Source organism: Podarcis filfolensis (genome assembly GCF_964270895.1).
Source record: "Podarcis filfolensis genome assembly, chromosome: 15".
Classification (NCBI taxonomy): Eukaryota; Metazoa; Chordata; class Lepidosauria; order Squamata; family Lacertidae; genus Podarcis; species Podarcis filfolensis.
In genome coordinates this window covers 4,939,946-4,962,227 of record NC_139618.1, presented here as the reverse complement: position 1 = coordinate 4,962,227, position 22,282 = coordinate 4,939,946, and the positions used below count along the sequence as shown (strand labels likewise).

The following is a 22,282-nucleotide window of genomic DNA, read 5'->3' as shown; positions in this document are numbered from 1 at the left end:
AGACTTACAAAGCAGCTTACAAAGTAGATCTGCATGACTTCTCTCATTGTGGGCAGGTACAAGATGAAACCTCATCCCAGACCATGCAAACCTTAATCAATGGCACTCCTCTGATGGCCGAGATTTTAGCCACACGATGTTCGTGTGTTTCCAAGTGTACCTTATTCGCCACAAATGGACAACGTGGTGCTGAATTTTCAGCATTCAGAGGAGCTGATCTAAGGAGCAATCAGCACACCAATCACGTCTGTCCAGCACGAATACTTACGCGTAATGATTGGGTCAAAATCCCTCGTCTCTGTGGCGACGTCCGAAGCACAAACCTGCCCGATCTGGATGAGCAGGGACATGATATCCTCATAGAGGGGAGGGAAGGCTTGGCAGAACGAGACCAGGCAGGGCAGGGTGGGGACGAAAAAGGTGTAGCGCTTTGCCTCGGTTAAAACTGGAGAGACAAAAGGATGCGCTTTTAAAAACAGGACAGATCCAAACAATGAGAGCCACCGTTTAAACAGGCACACAATTTATACACACGCTACATTTCCTACGCATCGCTTCAAAGCAACCCTGCCAACATTTTGGGGAATCCACACATTCTGTGCCCTCTTCTATATAATTGCAAAGTGGCGACTCACACACGTGGGCAAGCAACCACTGGCTTAATGCACGTAAGGTGAATATCTAGGCTTTCCATACGTTCAACAATTACCTGTTAGCAGCGTCCCCATCACATTGATAGCCAAACGGGCCACACTGAGGGATTTCGGCAGAGCGTACTGAATACATAAGTAAGAAAGTAACTGGATGGCAAAAATCTGGAAGACAAGGAAGCGGGGAAAGGATATAAAATAAGCAGTAAGGTTTTGTTTTGTTTCGAAAGTAAGACTATCCTGTGTGAAGTTTTATTGTGCATTAAAATCAGAAGTACCCTACGTTCCTCTAACACAGACATTAGCACATGTAAACATTTGTTTATATCTATAACCCCATAGGAGAAACCCATGTGGGGTACAATCAGCAGCTGCACACAGAAGACCCAAGGGGTGCTCACAATATTCGTTGTTTGTTTGTCTACTTACTTGCTGCTTCTATGCTATATTTTTCTGCAGCATATGTGCCAAAATGGCTTCTAAGTGATTTACAACTATTAAATCAGTATGCTATTAAAATGAACAGCAACAAATCCACTTGGGCATTTAAACATCCTAAATTAAAACAAACAGTAAAACAAACTATTAAGTAAGTTTTTAAAAAACAAGATAAACAATAAAATTAGAAGTTTGGAGCAAGGGAAGGGTTGCCTAAACAGGTGTCTTCAGGGGCCGGCGGAATGCCAATACTGATGGGCCTCTCCTATTTCAGTAGGGCGGGCATTCCCCCAACACAGGTGCCACGGGTGAAAAAGCCTGCCTCCATGTTACCACAGTATACAAAACCCATCTGACATTTTCCTAGCAAAGGAAAATAACTACCACCGCTAGACCTAAAGGAAGTACGCATCAGGGGCAGTGCTTGGATGCTTTGAACCAGGGCTGAATACGGGATCTGTCCTTTCAATGACACGGAGCAGGACGGGGTGGGGAGGGAGCAGCTCTCTCTCTCTCTCTCTCTCTCTCTCTCTCTCTCTCTCTCTCTCACACACACACACACACACACACACACACTACCTGTTTCTCCAATTCAGGCTGAGCAATCAGTTCAGGTATGAAGTCCAAGCAGATGTGCATGGATGGGATGCCCGCCACTGTCAGACTAAGCAGCTCGTACGGATACCCCTGTTTGAGCAAAAGAGGGAGAAGGTATCAGAGAGAGACCGCGATATCAGGGTTGCACCATGAGAAGATTAATCAAGGAGTTGGGAAGAAGCCACCTGGTTCCAACTACGGTGTGTAATCTTGCCCCACATTTTAGTATGAGCAAGAAGAGTTTACTGTATCAGGCTAGTGGCCCTTCTGCGCCAGCATCCTCACAGTGGTCCATTGGATGCCTTGTGGGAAACCCGCAAGCACAAGAGCACCTTCCCCTTCTGAGATCTCCAGCAACTGGTATTCTGAAGCATGACTGGAGGCAGAAGAGGCCTCGGTCTGCTCCCGACCTTTGCCCACTCAGAGCTGCCTGTGGTCCACTGATCTTGCTGCTGGTTCCAGCATTGGACCAGAACACAACAGACGACACACCCTGTGAATGAGGCAGGAAGCACAGCCACACACCTGGAAGTGAACTAGCTTGGCAATGTTGGGGTCGGCAATGAACATCTGGTGCAGGAGGCAGCAGATGAGGCACTGGACCTCCCGCAGGTTGCAGAGGAGACTCTTCTCTTCCTTCTCCCCATTTCCCTCCACCTCCATCTCCTCCTCCTCCTCCTCCTCCTCTTCTTTCAGTTTCTTCTTCCGAGGGCTGGAGTTGGCAGCTCCTGGGATGCCCTTCTGCTGCCAGCCACAGCTGTTGTTGATCAGGGGCTTCTCTTCTTCCATAGGCAAGCAGATCTCCAGAAGAATCTGGACGGCGGCGCTATCCTGGACAGCAAGCGAGAGGAGGCAAAGGACAAATGGCAACCCACAAGGACCCACAGGAAGAGGTAGTATACAGGTCTTGAAAGACCTACACTGGCTCCCAGTATGTTTCCGAGCACAAGTCAAAGTGTTGGTGCTGACCGTTAAAGCCCTAAAAGGCCTCGGTCCAGTATACCTGAAGGAACGTCTCTACCTCCATAGTTCTGCCCGGACACTGAGGCCCAGCGCCGAGGGCCTTCTGGCGGTTCCCTCACTGCAAGAAGCCAAGTTACAGGGAACCAGGCAGAGAGCCTTCTTGGTATTGGCACCTGCCCTGTGGAATGCCCTCCCACAAGATGTCAAAGAGAAAAATAACTACCAAACATTTAGAAGACATCTGAAGGCAGCCCTGTTTAGGCTGGGTTCAAACCAGCCAGATGTACTCCACACTCTGCCACATTTTGCTGCAGACCCTAACTGGTTTGCTTAAATTGGCCGTTGTGCAAGTTGAGGGCAAGCAGGATGATAAAAGCAGGATGTTGCAATAACCAGAGTTCTTAACAAACAGAAGTGGGGAAGGGGAAATTAGGCGACCCAAATTCTGCTACAAGAAAAGGCTGGATTCCACAATCTGAATCAATTATGCAAAACTCTGCATCATTCCCCTAGTTCCCCCCCCCTCATTTTTATTCTGCATCAAAGCAAAGAGCAATGGAGATCACCGAAGGCCCACCCACAGCCGCTGGAAATCCCAAAAACAATAAACAAGGGCTGAGAAACCTCTGACCCTTCAGAAGCTGTTGGACTTCAACTCCCATCGGCCCCAGTCAGTGTACTCGATGGACAGGGGGGACAGGAGTTGTAGTCCGGCAATATCTGGAGGGCCACAAGTTCCCTGGTCTAGGCAGATAGGCAGACATTTGCAACACTTTTGAACTGAGCACTGTGGGATAGAAACGTAACCGTCTTCAAAATCACTTGTTCCAGATGCTGCTGCTAACTATTGATTCAGCATCCTTTGCTCAACTGAACAAGTGAGGATTGTGAGGGGCTCTGATGCAGTTTACACCCAGCTCTGCAAGCAGGCAGAACTCAGAGGAGACAGAGACCGACTGGCAATGCCCCCTGCCAGCTTCCTTTTGTTGGCTCATCAAAAGGCTGCAGTTTGCAAAGCTGATTGCTCAGTCCTCTTGCCGCAGCTGGAGGAAAGTTGGAAGCAGTTAAGAGTGTGGAGGGGGAGAGAAAGTAAGAAAACTGGAGGGGAACTAGTCAAAAGGAAGGCAGCGGGGACAAGCAGGACTCTGCTGAGCCAGCGAAGTGGCAAAATTGACCATTCTTCCTCTCTCTTGGAGGGAGAGAGAGATACCTGCTGCTTTTGGTGAGAGGCATTCCAAGGAATGGTGCAGAAAAGAGACCTCCCTTTGCATTCCTTCATGCTCTCTTGCCCCGGGTGTCACAGAGGGTAAAACAACACTCACAAGGGGTGGCAAGAAGGAGGTGGAGTGAGAACAAAGGGAGGTCAGCGGAGAGAAAAGGGCTACTCTGGAAGGAGAGGCCTGCCCTTCCCCAGCTGCACAATGGACAGAAGATGTGACTCAGCTGGCAGCTCACAAGGAGGTGACCTTTCGCAGAATACAAAAAAAATGAAGTTTTCAAGTTTGTGGACTGATTATCTTGTGAACTGCCCAGAGACCTGTGAGTATACAGCGGTACACAAGTTTATTTATTTATTTAATAATAATAATAATAATCCCGATTTCCTTGCGTGGATGTCTGAGAACTGGGTTGGATTGACAAGAGGCAGAAGGGACCGTGAGCCTCATCTAGTCCAACCCCCTGTAATGCAGGAATATGCAGCTGTCCCATATGGAGATCAAACCTGCAACCTTGGCGGTATCAGCACCACGCTCTAAGTCCAACCGATGGAACTATCCAGGTTGGACCACCAGCCCTTGCTTGAGCCCCTGGCAAAGCGCTGTCTTGCAAAAATGCTTGGAAAAGGGGGGATCTTCAAGTGCAAGGCATAAAAACCACCTGACTTGGTGGTGGTGGTTTTTCCTCTCTTTTTTCCTCAGGCAAGATTACAGATAACAGGTGAGGAGCAGTTGCAGAATTACCTGGGCAGCCAGCAGGGCATTTTTCAGTTCTTCCCGGGTGACTTCTGGGGCCTCCAAGCCCATCAAGTTGTTTTGGGACGGCCTGATGTCCTGATCCGCCGTTTCCTTGAGATGGGCACTCAAGAAGGCTTTCGACGCAAGAAGGTAGCCGTTCAGCATGTGGAGAGTGATATCCATCAGAGGGGGGCACCTAAGGGCATGAAGCCAGGGAGAGAGAGAGAGAGAGAGAGAGAGAGAGAGAAGATTGGAACTCTAGGATCCCAGGACCTAGTGGCCAACACTCTTAACTTTTACACCACCATTGGCTGTAAGGTAGCTTTGTACAGAAGGCTAGTTCTCCTCCCTCCCCCCCCCCCAAATCTCTCAATTTAGGAAAAAAAGATCAGAATTCAAGGACCCGTTTCCAGTCACTCAGAAAAGGATATGTAGCAAGGTCAGACAGAATCTCAAGGGTCAGATAGAGAGGGCTAGGGGGCCTGAGATTCCCCATCCCTGCTGTAGGTTATTAGCTAGGGATCTGAAGTGAAGCAAACCATGAGCTCAGGGTCAGATGACACACCGAGCCAAACTATGGCTTAGCTCACAGCTGCACCAGGACCAGAAAAGGGTGAAAGTGGTACAACCGCCTCTCGAGGGATTTTCACATTTGAGTGAAGTCATTGATGGTGACAGCAGTCACGAAATTAAAAGACGCCTGCTTCTTGGGAGGAAAGCAATGACAAACCTAGACAGCATCTTAAAAAGCAGAGACATCACCTTGCCAAGAAAGGCCCATATAGTTAAAGCTATGGTTGTCCCAGTAGTGATGTACGGAAGTGAGAGCTGGACCCTAAAGAAGGCTGATCGCCAAAGAATTGATGCTTTTTAATTATGGTGCTGGAGGAGACTCTTGAGAGTCTCATGGACTGCAAAAAGATCCAACCGATCCATTCTGGAGGAAATCAGCCCTGAGTGCTCACTGGAAGGACAGATCCTGAAGCTGAGACTCCAATACTTTGGCCACCTCATGAGAAGAGAAGACTCCCTGGAAAAGACCCTGATGTTGGGAAAGATGGAGGGCACAAGGAGAAGGGGATGACAGAGGACGAGATGGTTGGACAGTGTTCTCGAAGCTACCAGCATGAGTTTGAGCAGACTGCGGGAGGCAGTGGAAGACAGGAGTGCCTGGCGTGCTCTGGTCCAGGGGGTCACGAAGAGTCGGACACGACTAAACGACTAAACAACAACAGTGTTCCATGCAAACCAGCCCTCAGTGACAGAAGCCAGGAATGAGGCTGGAGGAGGGCTGCTTACCTGTGGACTCTCTGGTCACATCTTAACACAATCAACGGGTCAATCATCAGGTCCTTCTGAGTGTATTTCTGCTGTCTGACCACGTTGTTGGACGGCTGCAAGGCGTTCGCCGTCATCACCCACAACCTACGGGAAAATAAGGGCCGTGAAGTCTGAGCGGAGCTGGAAGCAAAAGCCGTGTGAGGCAAGCTGGGAGAGTCAGATTTTACCCCCATCGAAGCCCAACATTAAAGTGGTATGGTGATGCTTCTGAACAGCCGTGCTTCTGAACAGCCGTTGGGAAGTGTAGTACAGAGATACCACCAATCCCTCTGGGAATTGGAGCTCTATGGCAAACTACAGCTCCTAGGATTCTCTGGGGGAAGAAAGGACTGTTTATAAAGTGATGTGATACTGCTTTAAATGTATAGTGCAGATGGAGTCTGAGGAGCAAGTCTGAAGTTAAGATCAGAGCATAATCAAGAATAGAGAAACACACCGGAGATCAGGAAGGCCTTGTGGGCCAAGCAAGGCTCATCTGGAACAGGAAGCCCTTAATGCTTCTTTTCCAGAAGGACCCAATGGACTGGGTGGGCTGAGTCAGCCAAGGGCTGGAGGGGATTTCACTGAGGTCACCACTACTTGCAGTTTTGGTGGCTCACCACATGAGGGAGCTGCACATGGAGACATGCAACATGAGACTAGAGTGGCCCCCAAGAGCAGGACCAGGGCCTCCTCCTACCTCCGAGGCATGACAGTGTTCAAGGCCATCCAAAGCCTGTTGACGGTCTGAAGGATTCGACGAGGGATTCCCGGGTAGAGCAGCTGGTTCATGTTGGACGTCAGTGCCTCCGCGTAAGGGATCAGCTCTCCGGCCGAGAGGAGCGTCAAATGCTCCAGAATCTGCAGCACTTGCGTGTGATTTGCTTGCAGCGCTGAAAATGCTGAACGAAATTAAGTTTCACCTATCATCATCATCATCATCAAATTTATTACCTGCCCTTCATCAACAAGTCCCAGTGGATTGCAACAATTTAAAATTCAGAATTTAAAACACAGAATCGCAGAGTCCCCCAAAATAAAAAGGTAAAGGGTAAAGGGACCCCTGACCATTAGGTCCAGTCGGGGCCGACTCTGGGGTTGCGGCGCTCATCTCGCTTTGCTGGCCGAGGGAGCCGGCGTACAGCTTCCGGGTCATGTGGCCAGCATGACTAAGCTGCTTCTGGTGAACCAGAGCAGCGCACGTAAATGCCGTTTACCTTCCCGCCGGAGCAGTACCTATTTATCTACTTGCACTTTGACGTGCTTTCGAACAGCTAGGTTGGCAGGAGCAGGGACCGAGCAACGGGAGCTCACCCCGTAGCAGGGATTCGAACCGCCGACCTTCTGATCGGCAAGTCCTAGGCTCTGTGGTTTAACCCACAGCGCCACCTGCGTCTTATACACGAGGGCGTAAATTGCCATGTTGGCACTTTGCGATAAATAGGCGGGTTTGGGGTTGCAGTTTGGGCACTCGGTCTCTAAAAGGTTCGCCACCACTGCCTTAGACCACTTTGCTTGAAGAATAGCCTTACCCCACACGTGATCACTCAGCCACTTCAGTCTGCTGAACTGGCATTTCTTCAAGCACTGTATAATGTTCTGCATTTGTGAGGAATCAACCTCTTAGTGTGGCAACCCGTTAGTGCAGAACTCCCTGCCTATTGATATTAGGCCGGTACCACCATTGTACTGTTTCTCATGTTTAGAGCAGCTGTAGGCAACCTAAGACCCGGGGGCCGGATCCAGCCCAATTGCCTTCTAAATCCGGCCCATGGATGGTCCGGGAATCGGCGTGTTTTTACATGAGTAGAATGTGTCCTTCTATTTAAAATGCATCTCTGGGTTATTTGTGGGGCATAGGAATTTGTTCATTTTCTTTTCCAAATTATAGTCCGGCCCCCCACATGGTCTGAGGGACGGTGGACTGGCCCACGGCTGAAAAAGGTTGCTGACTCCTGATCTAGTCCAACCCCCTGCAATGATCCTTTGGCCCAATGTCGGGTTTGACCCACAACCCTGAGAGTCTCATACTCTACTGACTCAGCTAGATAGAATATACTGAGCTGCATGAACCATTTCCAATCTAGCTGGTTCCAATAAGAACTGTAATGTTTAATAAATGGTGCCTAAGCTTGCTTTTTTCTTCCTTCTCCCTCCTCCTCCCTTTTTCCTTTTGCGTCATGTCTTTTTGGGACTAGCTGGCTACTGATCTGGGCTTCAATAACAATAAACGAAGATGGCTTGCCAAGTAAAAAGTTTGTGCAAACAAACAGCTTAACGTTTGAATCCTTTGCAGTTCTGAAAAAGATACATGTTTTTGAGTTACTCTTGGGGTGGTCCTGTTTGGTTTTAGCAATTTCATATTTTAATGGCCACTGGCTCCAAAATATATAAAATCTGACTGTCAGACAACAGGGCTGTGCTAGGTAGAGAGGATTGTGAGGGGTCCAGAAAACCCCACAGAACACTGGCCAAATGCAGTTTCAAAGGGGGAGGCACCTTACCCTCCTGGAGCTGCTTGGGGGAGTGTTTCTTGGCCGCGTCCGTCAGCAGCATCCTGCGCAACAAAGCATCTGTCCCCGTGATGTGCTCCTCACAAATCCAGTCATCCACGATGGAAAGGTGGGGATAGTTGGTCGCCAGGAGGCGGAGGAGGGCCGAATGCAAGCCTTCGAGAGAGGAGAGAGACAGAGTGTTTTAAGGTTGAGGGGGGGAAAGAAAAATGACAAGTGTGACAACTTATTTAAACATTTCATTGGTTGTTTATTAATGGCAGTGAGAATATTGATAGCCAGAAATGGGAAAGAAGCAAAGGGTTTAAATCAGGCATAAATTTAATGATTATCTAGTTAAATTTGTTAAGTTAAATTAATTGAAAATAGCTTGCAGATACTTAATTGGCTTAGGATTTTATTAATGTTAAGTGATGAATTAATATGTTTAATTCCATAAAGTGAAGATTTAAGGATGTTAATGTTTAAGTTAAATTTCATAAGAATTGGGATTTGGAAAACCGTTAAAAGGACATGCAATGAAATTCAACCAAGGGGAAGCGAGGAAGTCACTTAACAAAGTTAATAAGTGTAATTTTCAATAAGGCTATGATTTATGTTTGTTTGTCTTGTGTGTTTGCTTGTTTGTTTATAATATTGTGAAAACCAATAAATTTTTTGGAAAAAAAATAAAAATAAATCAGGCATAGGCAAACTCAACCCTCCAGATGTTTTGAGACTACAGTTCCCATCATCCCTGACCACTGGTCCTATTTGCTAGGGGTGATGGGAGTTTTAGTCCCAAAACATCTGGAGGACCGAGTTTGCCTATGCCTGGTTTAAATGTACAAAAATAGGGAATGGCAAACCCAGCTGATGGACTATGCCGAAATGGCAAAGCTGACTGGAAAACTCAGGAACCAAGAAGACAAAAGCTTTATGAAAGAATGGGAAAAAATTATAACGTATCTAAGAGACTACTGTAAGCAGATCGAAACATTGGCAGGATTCTGATTTCACTTGTAGTGTAACAATTACCATGAACAATATGGATTAATATAAAAGTTAAGAGTTTGGAAGAAGATGCAGTTTTAAATGTTTAAAATGGGACTCCAGGGGGGGGGGTCCTGAGATTCAGAGAAATCTCTGTATATGGTTATATACAGTGGTGCCTTGCAAGACGAAATTAATCCGTTCCGCGAGTCTCTTCGTCTTGCGGTTTTTTCGTCTTGCGAAGCACGGCTATTAACGGCTTAGCGGCTTTAAGAAAAAGGAAACAAACTCGCAAGAACTCGCAAGACGTTTCGTCTTGCGAAGCAAGCCCATAGAGAAATTTGTCTTGCGGAACGACTCAAAAAACGGAAAACTCTTTCGTCTTGCGCGTTTTTCGTCTTGCGAGGCATTCGTCTTGCGAGGTACCACTGTATTTGGATTTTTATAACTTTGTATTGGAAAAATCAAAGAAAAATTATTTAAATAAAATAACATTAAATTAAAGTACAAAAATGGTAAAATGTAATCTGGGAGACGGCACTTTCAAAAAAACTTTGCGCGGCTAGAGGGCAAAAGAAACCCTGAGAGACTTCTGTGATGGACTGCTGTCCATTTATCCAGCATACAAAGGTGGACTCAGCAGTACCTGTTGCATTCCACAATATGCAGTTTCGTTGGTGTCATATTTTATTGCTAATGACATTAGCCATTTTCAGACTCTCTCCATTTCAGCGTCTTTTTGAGCTTTATCATTATTATTTAGATCCCAAACAGAGGCTTGTTTCTCCTGCGCACACAACCTCCACAAACCCTCAAGACAGACAAACCTCCCAACTCTTGCTGCAGCCCTTGGGCCTGCCGGATGAGATACTTGATCGGGATCTGGTCCATCAACGCCGGGGAGTAAGACTTGGGTTTCCTCTGCATGGCAGCTGTGAAAGAGACGAGGAAAGTCGCCTGCTGGTCAGTCAAGAACTACTGCTGATCAAATGGCAATCATTCAAGACAAAATGTTGCAGCCATTCAGGATTCTAGCCACTTTATCTGCCCTGATACTTTACGTTACTTTACGAAAGTATTTATATACTGGTAAATCACCAAAAAAAAATCAAAGCAGTTTGCAACATTAAAAAGACAAAAACCGTACCAATAAAAGCATTACAAGGGTTTCAAACAAAAGCAAAAATAAGTTAAAAGCAAGCTTCAGATTTAAAACGGTGTCATACCACATGAAACAGCTAAAACATCCTGGGAACTGTACCTTAAGTTCTTTGGAGAAAAGATTGGGGTGGGGGGAGTATTAAGTAAATAAATGACTTTTAAGGATTCTGGGAATTGCTAGAACTCTCCACTCCCCACTGAGCGACAATTCCCAGGGTGCTTTAACAATCCATCTCTTCCTAGGGAATTCTGGGAATTGGACATGGGATGGAGCAGAGTGACCTCTCCCTTACGCTTCGGAAGGGGAAGCAGGAAGCCAGACTGGGGGAGGCTGAACAGGAGGGTGAAAGCCTGCCGCCTAGAACCAGGTGCCACGTTTGCAGATGGGAGCAAGCCCACCAGCCCGGACGGAGTGTGCACTTATAATCCTGACATCCCCAAAAGGCAACAGAGTCTTGAAACTGAATGCCCAATGCCTTGTCTTTAAACCCTGATGGTGGGTGCAGCACAGCAGCTGACTTTGTTGTTTCTGTCCGGCTCAGAACTTCTTGCCTTGCTGCCAAACTCCTGAGCCCTGTGTGTCTACTGCTGGGCCTGTACCATTATCTGCCTGAATGAAGATCTCTTTCCTACTTCAAATCTTCATGTGAGTGTTGGGTGGGAGCCAGGACAGCAACATCTAGAGGGCCATAGGTTCTCTGCCCCTGCATGAAGGAGCTGACTGAACCAGAGGGCCATGTATGGTTAGGTTAGGAAATGAATGAATGAATGAATCTTTATTTGCGTCAGCCATCGGCCATAGCAATAAAACAATAATAGGATATACAAAGAATAGAAATAAAAAGTCAATGATATAAAATACATTTTAGGGTTTTGAAACAACCCAAGTTATATGAAGGTGCAATTGTTTGCATATCTAGTGCTATACCTTCCCCTCCCCTTTCCCCCTTTTTTCTTCTTTATTCTCTTTTTATTTTTATTCTCTTTTAATTCATTTATTATTATTATTATTATTATTATTATTATTATTATTATTATTATTATTACTATTATTACTATTAGAATTTATATATCACCTATACCTGCAGGTCTCAGGACAGTTCACAGGATAAAATCATAATATAAAAACACAAAGTACATAATCAAAATAAAAAAACTGAACTATTCTAAAATAAAAAATAAAAAAGGAAACAACCTAAGTTATGAAATGATCCGATTGGAGACATTTGCTCGTGTATTCTCAGCTCATACTTAGAGCCTGCTGAAAACTCACGCAGTCTGGCAAACATTACATCCCAACACATACCCAGGGTCTTGGAGCTGGCTAGGATTGCCTCTTCGTAAGACAGAATGTAATATAGGACGAGAAGCTGGGCTGTGATTCCGTAACGCTGATTCAGGCGAGCGTTCTCTCCCTACGTATGAAAAGGGCACAGAAGACACAAGGCGCATTCATATAGGAGAGCACAGGGTGATGATGTCTTGCTGGCTCCTCTAGACATTGCTGGACTACAACTCCCATCATCCCAGGCCACCACTGACCATGCTGGTGGGACGGGGATGGGTGGGAGGCCCAGCAACATCTGGAGGGCCAAAGGTCCCACCCCAGCCTTGCATTAAACTTAAAGCCAGACCCCTGAGTGTGCTCAGTACTGTGGCTTGGGCCTACAACTGAGGAGCGAGTATTAGCCTGCTAGGAATTTGGCACCTTAAATAATCCTAGATACAGGAGGGCACGTTCTGCGCTTTGCCATCAGCTGCTGTGGAAGGCGGATTCACCAGGCTGCCTTGGCGAATGCCGAAAACGGCTCAGTCGGCACAAAACATTCTCTTCTACACGGCACACTTTATAGGGACAGAGGATCTCAGATTTTTTTTTCTGCACTTGGGGAATGCAAATGAATTCAGCATCTCAGTTTCAATGGCAGACTCCAGACTTAAGCTCACAGAAAAATATAAGCCATCGGAATTGTTACTAAACGGGGTCAAAAGTGTTAAAAGAGAAGAATATTGTTGTTATCATTATTTTATGTTGCCTTTTTTGCCCCACCTTTCTCTCCAAGGAGCTCACGGCGGTGTAGGTGCTTCTCTGCCTCCGCATTTAATAATTTAAGATGAATTCTAAGTCAAAATTATCATTTTAAAAACTATTTCCAATTTGCTATACTATTTTTAAAAGGAACTGTGTTCCCCCACCCCACCTGCTCCTCCATGATTATTTCTGAGAACCCTAAACTTGTATTTGATGTTTACAGTCCGTAGACCAAATAAAGTGAAATTATAAAGCCAGATACAACACCACACACACACACAAAGAGAGAGAGAGAGATTAGCTATACCCCCATTAGTCCTTCAAAAACATTCAAGATCTCCTGCTCTGTGATTGGCTGATTTGTGGCTTCCGGGTTGGATTTCGATGCCGGTGTGAGGACAGAGTTGATGTAGACATCGATCAGGGGGAGTAACTGAGGATGGAGCGGAGTGGTGGTTTCACACAGCTGCCTATAAATCCAGTCCTTCAAAAAAAGTAGAGTAAACTTAGTATTTCAAGTCTTGGCTGAGTATACTTCATGAACAGCTAGTTTGCCCTGCGACCCCCAAGGTCTCTGCACTGGAGATTCTGGGGTTCGAATCCACAACTTTAGGCGTACAAATCATGTGCTCAACCATTCAGCTCTGCTTTAACTCACCTGAGATCATTTATCCACCACAGCCCAATACAGTTCCCTATAACTGCCAGCAGAACTCCGGGAGTCTGCTCAACAGGAATTTGAACCCAGGACCTTCTGCATGCAAAGTATGCAGACAGAGGAAGGGAGGTGAAGACCACCTCAAGGCCTGCTCGAGTTGGACTACCTCCTCACTACCATCAGTGGTCACGTGGGACACATTATAATGTGTTTGTGCTAGGTTAAAAATTGTGTTGTGTTTTTAAAATATGCCATTCAATGTGGCACCTTGATAGGATTTATATCTTGAAAGGCGAGGTATAAAAATAATTGCAGTAAGTAATGAAAAGGAATGCTCTACATTTTGAGCTACAGGCCACCGATACCATATAACACTGGTCCTGAAAGACCTACATTGGCTCCCAATACGTTTCTGAGCACAATTCAAAGTGTTGGTGCTGACCTTTAAAGCCCTAAACAGCCTCGGTCCAGTATACCTGAAGGAGAGTCTCCACCCCCATCGTCCAGCCCAGACACCGAGGTCCAGCTCTGAGGGCCTTCCGGAAGTTCCCTCACCGTGAGAAGCAAAGTTACAGGGAACCAGGCAGAAGGCCTTCTCGGTGGTGGCGCCCGCCCTGTGGAACACCCGCCCATCAGATGTCAAGGAAATAAACAACTATCTGACTTTTAGAAGACATCTGAAGGCAGCCCTGTTTAGGGAAGTTTTTAATGTTTGATGTTTTATTGTGTTTTTATTATTCTCTTGAAAGCCACCCAGAGTGGCAGGGGAAACCCAGCCAGAAGGGCGGAGTATAAATGATAAATTATTATTATTATTAAACCATGTCAGGTTATTAGGTCCATCACAGCTCAGCACTGTCTGCTCTTAACAAGCGGCTCTCTGGGGTTTTCAGAAAGGGTTCTGTCCGAGTCCTACTTCCTTGAAAAATAAAGCAATATCCCAGTCCTCAGGGTTCTGAATTGAGGGCTGGTTTAAGCAGGAACATAGGAAGCTGCCTTATAGCAAGTCCTTGGTCCCTCTAACTCAGTACTGTCTACACTGACTGGCAGCAGCTTTCCAGGGCTCCGGACAGGGGGCATTTTTTCTGTCCTGTTTGGAGATGCCGGGGATTGAACCTGGGACCTTCTGCAGGTGGAAAGCGAGGGCTCTGCAAGCCCCTTTGTCCCTTCCGGATGCAAGAGTTTGGTCCCGCAGACGCAGCCACCCACCTTGATGGAGACTTTGTGCTTGGTGAAAGAACGGCTCCGGAGAAGCTGGTAGATGCAGTGGATGGGCAGGAATCCGGTGATGTTGGCACTGAGGTTTCCCGTGACGGCCACACGGACTGCGTGAGCTGTGACCACCTGGGACAGAGAGAGGCCTTAACTCTGTTAACCTTTCAGAAACGGAACAGCAGAAGCGCCAACAGGGAAGGAAGGAAGCGTGGAGCAGAGCGCCATTCAACTGCGTCCAGGAGCACCAGGAAATCAATTTAGGTTCATGGTTTTCAGTGGGCCTACTGGGAGCAGAACTCAGCAAGTTGGGACTAGTTTAGCTGCGAGATCCCCTCCCCCCTCAGCCGCTTCAATCTGCAGAACTGGCCCTGTTACAGCTGCCCCATAATACTCATGGCAGCACCTGCACTTTGGAACTCCCTGCCTATTGACGTCAGGAAAGCCCATCGAGACAGGTGAAATGTCGACATGAGTTTTAATCAGTTTTTTAGCTTATTGTTGATTTTACTTGTTTTTTTGAATGTTTAAAAGTGTTTCTACTGATCATTTCACCGTTTTATTCTTCTATAAACCACTTTGATGGGGCTGGTGTTCTTTTTGTTTTTACAATCAAGCATTCATTTCATAAATGTTATGAAATAAAATAAATTCAGTCAGATAAAACCCTTCAATTTCATTATTTACCCAGTGAGATTTTGCTCACCTACCCACCCCATGTTCCCGAACTGGATTTATCATCCTGGATTGCTCAAAAGATGTTGCAACGGCCTCGGCCCAGTATACCTGAAGGAGCATCTCCTCCCCCCATCGTTCAGCCAGGACACTGAGGTCCAGCCCCCTAGGGCCTTCTGGCGGTTCCCTCATTGCGAGAAGTGAGGTAATAGGGAACCAGGCAGAGGGCCTTCTTGGTAGTGGCACCCGCCCTGTGGAACACCCTCCCATCAGATGTCAAGAAAATAAACAACTCTCTGACTTTTAGAAGACATCTGAGGGCAGCCCTGTTTAGGAAAGTTTTTAATGTCTAATGTCTTAAAAAAAATTATGAGCTGTAAGCTGCCCAGAGTGGCTGGGGAAACCCAGCCAGATGGGCAGGGGATATACAATACAATTGTTGTTGTTGCTGCTGCTGCTGCAATGGAGCCCTGTCATTTACTTCCCCAGAAGTAAAGAGGAAGAAACAAGAGAGGAGGGAGGGGTAGGATGAGAAGGGAAAGCAGCTGGAAGAGCCGGGGTAGGGTGGGAGTAAAGGAAAGGAAGGAGAGGTCTGAATAGACAGAAAAGCAGCAGTACAGCTTTTCAAAGGCATTTTGCAACACAGCCACACAGGCTGAGCGTGGAAGGGGTTGGGTCACCTGTTCCGTGAAAATCTCCTGTGTGAAGATGGTCTTCATGCGGCTCAGAGAACTCGGCTTAATAACAATCTGAAACAAAAGGGTTACATGGGTAAGAGCCGGCCGGATCAGGCCAATGGCCCACTACGTCCAGCATTCTGCAGGAGGAGAAAGCAAAGAAGGACGCCTCTGAACGAGGCAGGAGCGCTTACCTTCATCCCCAGAGTAGAGCAGACCAAGTCGATGATAGCGCTGAGTTGGTTGCTATGGAAATACATGGCAACCAAGAGTAGCATCTCGCCAAAGGAGGCTGATACCCCAGAAGTGCTGTTGGAACAGGAGGCGGGAGGAGGAGGAGAGTTGACAACGAGGACATCATCATCATCATTATTATTATTATTGAAAACACCTCAGGAGCTGCATAATTTTTCCCAAGGAAAGCAGAAAAAGGCCCGCTCTCTCCTTACCTTTCAAAATAAGCTTCTTCTTTGATCATCCAGCTCAACCACATCACCATCAGCTGCTCCTGTTCAGGAGTGCTACATAAAAAAAGATGTTCCCGTTACAGATGCAGATGAAAGAGTCAATTAGTCCCCATTGTTTTATGTTATTATACTGAGCCAGGCCATCCCATCAGATGTCCAGGAGATAAAGAACTACACAACTTTTAGAAGACATCTGAAGCCGGTCCTGTATTGGGAAGTTTTTAATGTCTGACGTTTTATTATGTTTTAATATGTCTTAGAAGCCACCCAGAGCAGCTGGGGAAACCCAGCCAGATGGGGTGGAGTATTAATAATAATAATACTACAATAAAAGCCTAGCTAAGAAACTAGAAGGGCAGTGACTTCCCCTCCCCCACTTGATCCTAAATGTTAAAAAAGGTAGGTGATGGTTGACGGACTGATGCAGGGAAGGCGTTTCATAGCGAGACACTACAACCAATCACTCTTGCTTACCCCAAAAGCACTATCATCTGCCTCTTCTGCCTCCCTAGCCTCAGATAGCAGAGGAATCTAGAACAGAATAGGCCCTGCCTCTCTGACACCAGGGCAGCTCAGCCAATGGCATGCAGGGACTCTTCTCCTTGCCTCTTTTATTATTATTATTAATATTCTTTTGGGAGCCACCCAGAGTGGCTGGGGAAACCCAGTCAGATGGGCAGGGTATAAATAATAATTCATTATTACTATACTACTACTACTACTACTACTACTACTACTACTACCTTGCCCCTCTGTGACATAAGGGAATACCTGCAGCTTCACCCCATCACCCACAATCCTGCACGCGGCGATAACTCCCTTCTTCCACCCAAACTTCCACCCCTGGGAAAATGCTGGACGTTATTAATGGGTCAACAAGTCTTTAAGGCTTCTGCAAGGCAGGACGTCTAACAGGGGTCTGCAAACTTTTTCAGCAGGGGGCCGGTCCACTGTCCCTCAGACCTTGTGGGAGGCCGGACTATATTTTGAAAAAATAATAATGAATGAATTCCTATGCCCCACAAATAACCCAGAGATGTGTTTTAAATAAAAGCACACATTCTACTCATGTAAAAACACGCTGATTCCCAAACCGTCTGCTGGATTTAGAAGGCGATTGGGCCAGATCTGGCCCCCGGGCCTTAGTTTGCCTACCCATGGTCTAACGTCTTCTGCAGGTGGGAATGGGAGAGCTTCGAAACAATGCTTGGCCAATGTTGTCCCCCCACATTTTCTCTCCCCCCCGCACCCTGTGACAAAAGGGTTCCTCCACCTGCCGTCGAAAGGGTACCTGACAAGCGTGGAGAAGGCCAGCAGCATGCAGAAGGAGAGCGAGACAAAGCGGACGCCGGCTGGAGTGGCCGGGGGGCGGCTGGTCATGAGCTGGAGCAACTGCTCAGCCTCCTCGTCCGTCGGCCTGGACACCACCAAGACAAAAGAGAGAGCCCCGCCGTCTCATCAGACAAGAAAGCATTTTCTTCACAGATGCAGGGGGTTGTGGGGCAGGCACAAATATTTACGTGAGTCACAAGCCCTCAATAAAGGTTATCAGCCTGCCGAAGGTTCTTTTCTTGGAAGCTTCAGGAGGAACAAAACAAATTTCTGACACTCAGCGATTCGTTGCAACTGTGGAACTCCCTCCCACAAGAGGCAGAGTGACGGCCACCAACTTGGATGGCTTTAAGAGAGGAATTGGGCATATGCGCAGAGGAAAAGGCTACTAGCTACGATGGCTATGCTCAGCCTCCTTGATCAGAGGCAGGTGAGAGAGACCCCAATTTCCCCTTCAGAGAGCTATAATTCCCAGAGAGGTTTAACAATCAATCCCTCATCCCAGGGAATTCTGGGACTTGTAGGCCAGTGAGGGGAACAGGGGTCTCCTAACAACTCTCAGGGACTTTAACAGACTACAGGTCCCAGAATTCTTTGGGGGAAGCCATTAGTGTTTAAAGTGGTATGATAAAGAGTTTTAAATGTGTATTGTGGATGGGTCAGCCCCAAACTGTAAGGCAAACGGGGCCCAAATCTGCAAATAACAAGGCTGATTTGGGAGGAACTGCATTACCCTCATTCCGGGTACTTTAGTAATGATTGCAACTGTTATGTACTGTTTTTGGGGGGACAGGGGGTGGGCTGGTGTGGAGGACTCCCTGGTCCTGAATGGGGTAACTGTGCCCCTGAAGGACCAGGTGCACAGCCTGGGAGTCATTTTGGACTCACAGCTGTCCATGGAGGCGCAGGTCAATTCTGTGTCCAGGGCAGCTGTTTACCAGCTCCACCTGGTACGCTGGCTGAGGACCCTATCTGCCTGCGGACTGCCTTGCCAGAGTGGTGCATGCTCTGGTTATCTCCCGCTTGGACTACTGCAATGCGCTCTACGTGGGGCTACCTTTGAGGTGACCTGGAAACTACAACTAATCCAGAATGCGGCAGCTAGACTGGTGACAGGGAGCAGCCACCGAGACCACATAACACCGGTCTTGAAAGACATTGGCTCCCAGTACGTTTCCGAGCACAATTCAAAGTGTTGGTGCTGACCTTTAAAGCCCTAAATGGCCTCAGTCCAGTATACCTGAAGGAGCGTCTCCACCCACATAATGCAGCCCGGACACTGAGATCCAGCTCTGAGGGCCTTCTGGCGGTTCCCTCACTGCGAGAAGCCAAGTTACAGGGAACCAGGCAGAGGGCCTTCTTGGTAGTGGCACATGCCCTTTGGAACGCCCTCCCACAAGATGTCAAAGAGAACACTACCAAACTTTTAGAAGACATCTGAAGGCAGCCCTGTTTAGGGAAGCTTTTAATGTTTGATGTATTATTGTATTTTAATATTTGGTTGGAAGTCGCCCAGAGTGGCTGGGGAAGCCCAGCCAGATGGGCAGGGTATAAATAATAAATTATTATATTATTATTATTATTATCATGCCACTTGAATGTCTTGGTGAATTATCATCCTTGACGAGTACTATTTTCTTGTGTGTGCTTCTGTACATACAAGCCGACAAAAGAAGGCTCCAAAGTGCTTACTTCAGCCCCGCGATGCCCATCAGAGCGCAGTAGAGACGCAGGAGGGCGCTGGCTTTGACCACGTGCTCCTCCTTCAGCCCCGAGTACACAGAGACATTGGGCTCCATGTCCGCCTCCGCCTCCTCCGGCACATGCATGCTGCGGACAGTGGGCAGGATCCCCATCAGCTCAAGGAGCAGCTGACGACGCATCTGCCAGAGCACCGAGCTGACCGTCTCCCTCTTCCTCTGCGCAAGAGAAAGGAGGAAACGTCACGAGGCGGCAATCCCAGCAAAAACTGCACAATCCTTGTCAAGGGCCTTAACAGCTTCCTATTCGCACTCATTCCCCACCCCCCTTTAGCTTCCCTTAAAAGCTCAAAAAGCGCCACACGGGTGGCGCTGTGGTCTAAACCACAGAGCCTAGGGCTTGCCGATCAGAAGGTCGGCGGTTCGAATCCCCGCGACGGGGTGAGCTCCCGTTGCTCAGTCCCTGCTCCTGCCAACCTAGCAGTTCTAAAGCACATCAAAGTGCAAGTAGATAAATAGGTACCGCTCCGGCGGGAAGGTAAATGGCATTTCCATGCGCTGCTCTGGTTCGCCAGAAGTAGCTTAGTCATGCTGGCCACATGACTCTGAAAAACTGTCTGTGGAAGTGGACAAACGCTGGCTCCCTCGGCCTTTAAAGAGAGATGAGCGCTGCAACCCCAGAATCGTTTGCAACTGAACTGTCAGGGGTCCTTTTAAAAAGCTCAAATGTGCTGTAAAGCTCTGTTTTCAAAACAGATATTATTGCTATTGCTAGACTTGCTAGCTATTTGTTACCATTCAAGGGACTTGCATTTAAAAATATAAATACATTATACCATTAACAAATTTCAATGAAACGTTGTCAAATGCATACACACACACATCCTGTACAGTTCTTTTTAATTCTTAGATTTATATACTACCTAAAAAATATTGACAAATTCATATAAAACACAACAATTCTCTCTCTCTCTCTCTCACACACACACAAAAACTTTTACATATATAAAAGTTATATATAACTTTTTATTTCTTACTTTTATTTACTACTTTTTCCTTCCAAGAGCTCAAGGTAGTGCATATTATCCTCCCTTCCGCATTTTATCCTCACAACAACCCTGTGAGGCAGCTGAGGTCGAGAGACAAGGACTGACTCCAAGGTGACCCAGGGAGCTTCATGCTGGGTGGGGATTCGAACCCTAGTCTCCCAGGTCCAACACTCTACCTATTACACCATACAGTGCTCTCTCTTTGGGAGAACAGCAAGGCTTTAGGTTCCCATGTGAGTCAGAGTCAGGGATGGAGCAGAAATTCCGATTTGGTTTGCATTTCGAGCCAAATCCATAAAATTCCACTTTTCCAAAGCAGCATGAGAACCTTCGGAATTCACGGACGTAGCTAATTAAAGCAGAAGGACCCCAAGAAAAGGAAATGTCAGCAACACTCACCTGCTGCCCATTCCGGATAAAAGTCCCAAACCAAGTCCGGACTTTAGCGTTGGTCCCCAGCAGCAAGCCGCTGACAAAGCAGACGAGATCACTGACACTGTCCTCCGAAGACTCGTTTTTGGTGTGGTCCAGAGTTAAACCAACACCAAGTCCAGGTAAGTGGCACTCTTCCACCTGACCCAAAAGGAAACAGAAAGTGGAAAAAGCCACACATGCTCAGGTGTTTATTCGGCCTTTTAAATCTGGGCGCAGGGTGGTATTGTCTTTCTCGTGATCAGGCTATGTGTCTTGTGTTTTTATACTTGCAAATCCTTGTGATCCTCAGACAAAGGGCGGTAAATGAATGTAATAGATAAATAAAAAATATTTCATTTGGAAGGAGATTCCCCCAACCAGACGTGTAGACACAAAAGGGACAGGAACCAATGACATCCTTTATCTACAGCATTTATACCCTGTCCCAGTTTAAGCCAAAAAGGCTCTCATAGCAACTTATAAAAATTGGTTCTCTGGCAATCCCTGCCTGCAGGCACATAATAAAAAAGACACGACATGCAAGGAAACGGAAAGGAGAGGAAGTATGGGGAAAACAAAGCTCAAGCACAAATTCTTCAAGTTGCAGCGGATGTCTGTGGCAATTCTGGCTGCCTTGCCCTGGATGAGGAGCAGTCCTGGAAGCCCTCTTAAGCCCCCTTCACCCACCCAAATATCATATCTAGGAATCAGTAGGTGGCAATGTGCAGGCCCTGCCATGCAGTCCTTTGCTTAGACAGCTGACGATAGTAGTTGTAGCACAGCGTTGATGTCGTTTTGCCTGTTAAAAATACAGCACTGAGCCACTACTTGCATCCAAGAAAGCCACTGGATCTCCCTCCCACCAAGCCCTGCTCCTTCCTGAACAGCCTGCAGGTCTCCCAGCCATTACGAACACCCCACCAGCAACCCAAAGCTCACTTTCAGTCGGCCCACCCAACTGTTCTGCAAAGACTTACCACCATGCCTCGGACCCTCAGCGCCTGGGCAGGGTTCATCTTGCAGAGCTGGCGGAGAGCCTCTGTCCTGCGGCGGCCTCCAAAGCTTTCCTCGTCCTGCCGCTCGCCGTTCTTGATCAAGCCCCTGCACACTGCAACCAGCCAAAGGGAGAGGGGGTTATTGTGTGTTATTGGTTATGACCCCTCAACATTGGCCATAAATTGCTTCTCCTTTGCAAAACCCTGTCTACCGTATTTTTCGCCCTATAGGATGCACTTTTTCCCCTCCAAAAATGAAGGGAAATGTGTGTGCGTCCTATGGGGCGAATGCAGGCTTTTGCTGAAGCCTGGAGAGAGAGGGGGGTCGGTGCACACCGACCCCTCTCGCTCTCCAGGCTTCAGGAAGCTATCCGCTAGCCATGGGAGACGCAGCTCTCCCACAGCTAGCGGAGATCTTGCCGGCACCCAGAAGCTTGGGGCGCGCTGAGCTCAGCACGCCCCAAGCTTCGGGCTTCGTGCAGTGCTCCGCTAGCTGTGGCTC

General features: G+C 47.3%; 1 protein-coding gene across 5 annotated transcripts in view; it reads right to left on the bottom strand.

Annotated features, from left to right (window-relative positions):
- The window catches only part of INTS2 (integrator complex subunit 2), a 30,689-nt gene that overhangs the window by 3,692 nt on the left and 4,715 nt on the right, over positions 1 to 22,282 (bottom strand). For all 5 annotated transcript variants that reach the window (XR_014541899.1, XM_083587457.1, XM_083587460.1 and 2 more), the window contains exons 6-24: positions 21,763 to 21,893; positions 20,771 to 20,944; positions 19,315 to 19,541; positions 17,582 to 17,707; positions 16,273 to 16,344; positions 16,018 to 16,132; positions 15,827 to 15,895; positions 14,469 to 14,603; positions 12,909 to 13,085; positions 11,876 to 11,984; positions 10,236 to 10,340; positions 8,428 to 8,592; positions 6,624 to 6,825; positions 5,903 to 6,028; positions 4,610 to 4,799; positions 2,211 to 2,516; positions 1,668 to 1,775; positions 710 to 815; positions 269 to 445 (exon numbers count right to left, since the gene is read on the bottom strand). Coding sequence is in view for 4 of the 5 variants with exons in the window: in XM_083587457.1 (XP_083443583.1) it covers positions 269 to 445; positions 710 to 815; positions 1,668 to 1,775; positions 2,211 to 2,516; positions 4,610 to 4,799; positions 5,903 to 6,028; positions 6,624 to 6,825; positions 8,428 to 8,592; positions 10,236 to 10,340; positions 11,876 to 11,984; positions 12,909 to 13,085; positions 14,469 to 14,603; positions 15,827 to 15,895; positions 16,018 to 16,132; positions 16,273 to 16,344; positions 17,582 to 17,707; positions 19,315 to 19,541; positions 20,771 to 20,944; positions 21,763 to 21,893 (2,820 nt within the window). In the remaining variant the exon portion in view is untranslated. The remainder of the gene's footprint in view (positions 1 to 268; positions 446 to 709; positions 816 to 1,667; positions 1,776 to 2,210; positions 2,517 to 4,609; positions 4,800 to 5,902; positions 6,029 to 6,623; positions 6,826 to 8,427; positions 8,593 to 10,235; positions 10,341 to 11,875; positions 11,985 to 12,908; positions 13,086 to 14,468; positions 14,604 to 15,826; positions 15,896 to 16,017; positions 16,133 to 16,272; positions 16,345 to 17,581; positions 17,708 to 19,314; positions 19,542 to 20,770; positions 20,945 to 21,762; positions 21,894 to 22,282) is intronic.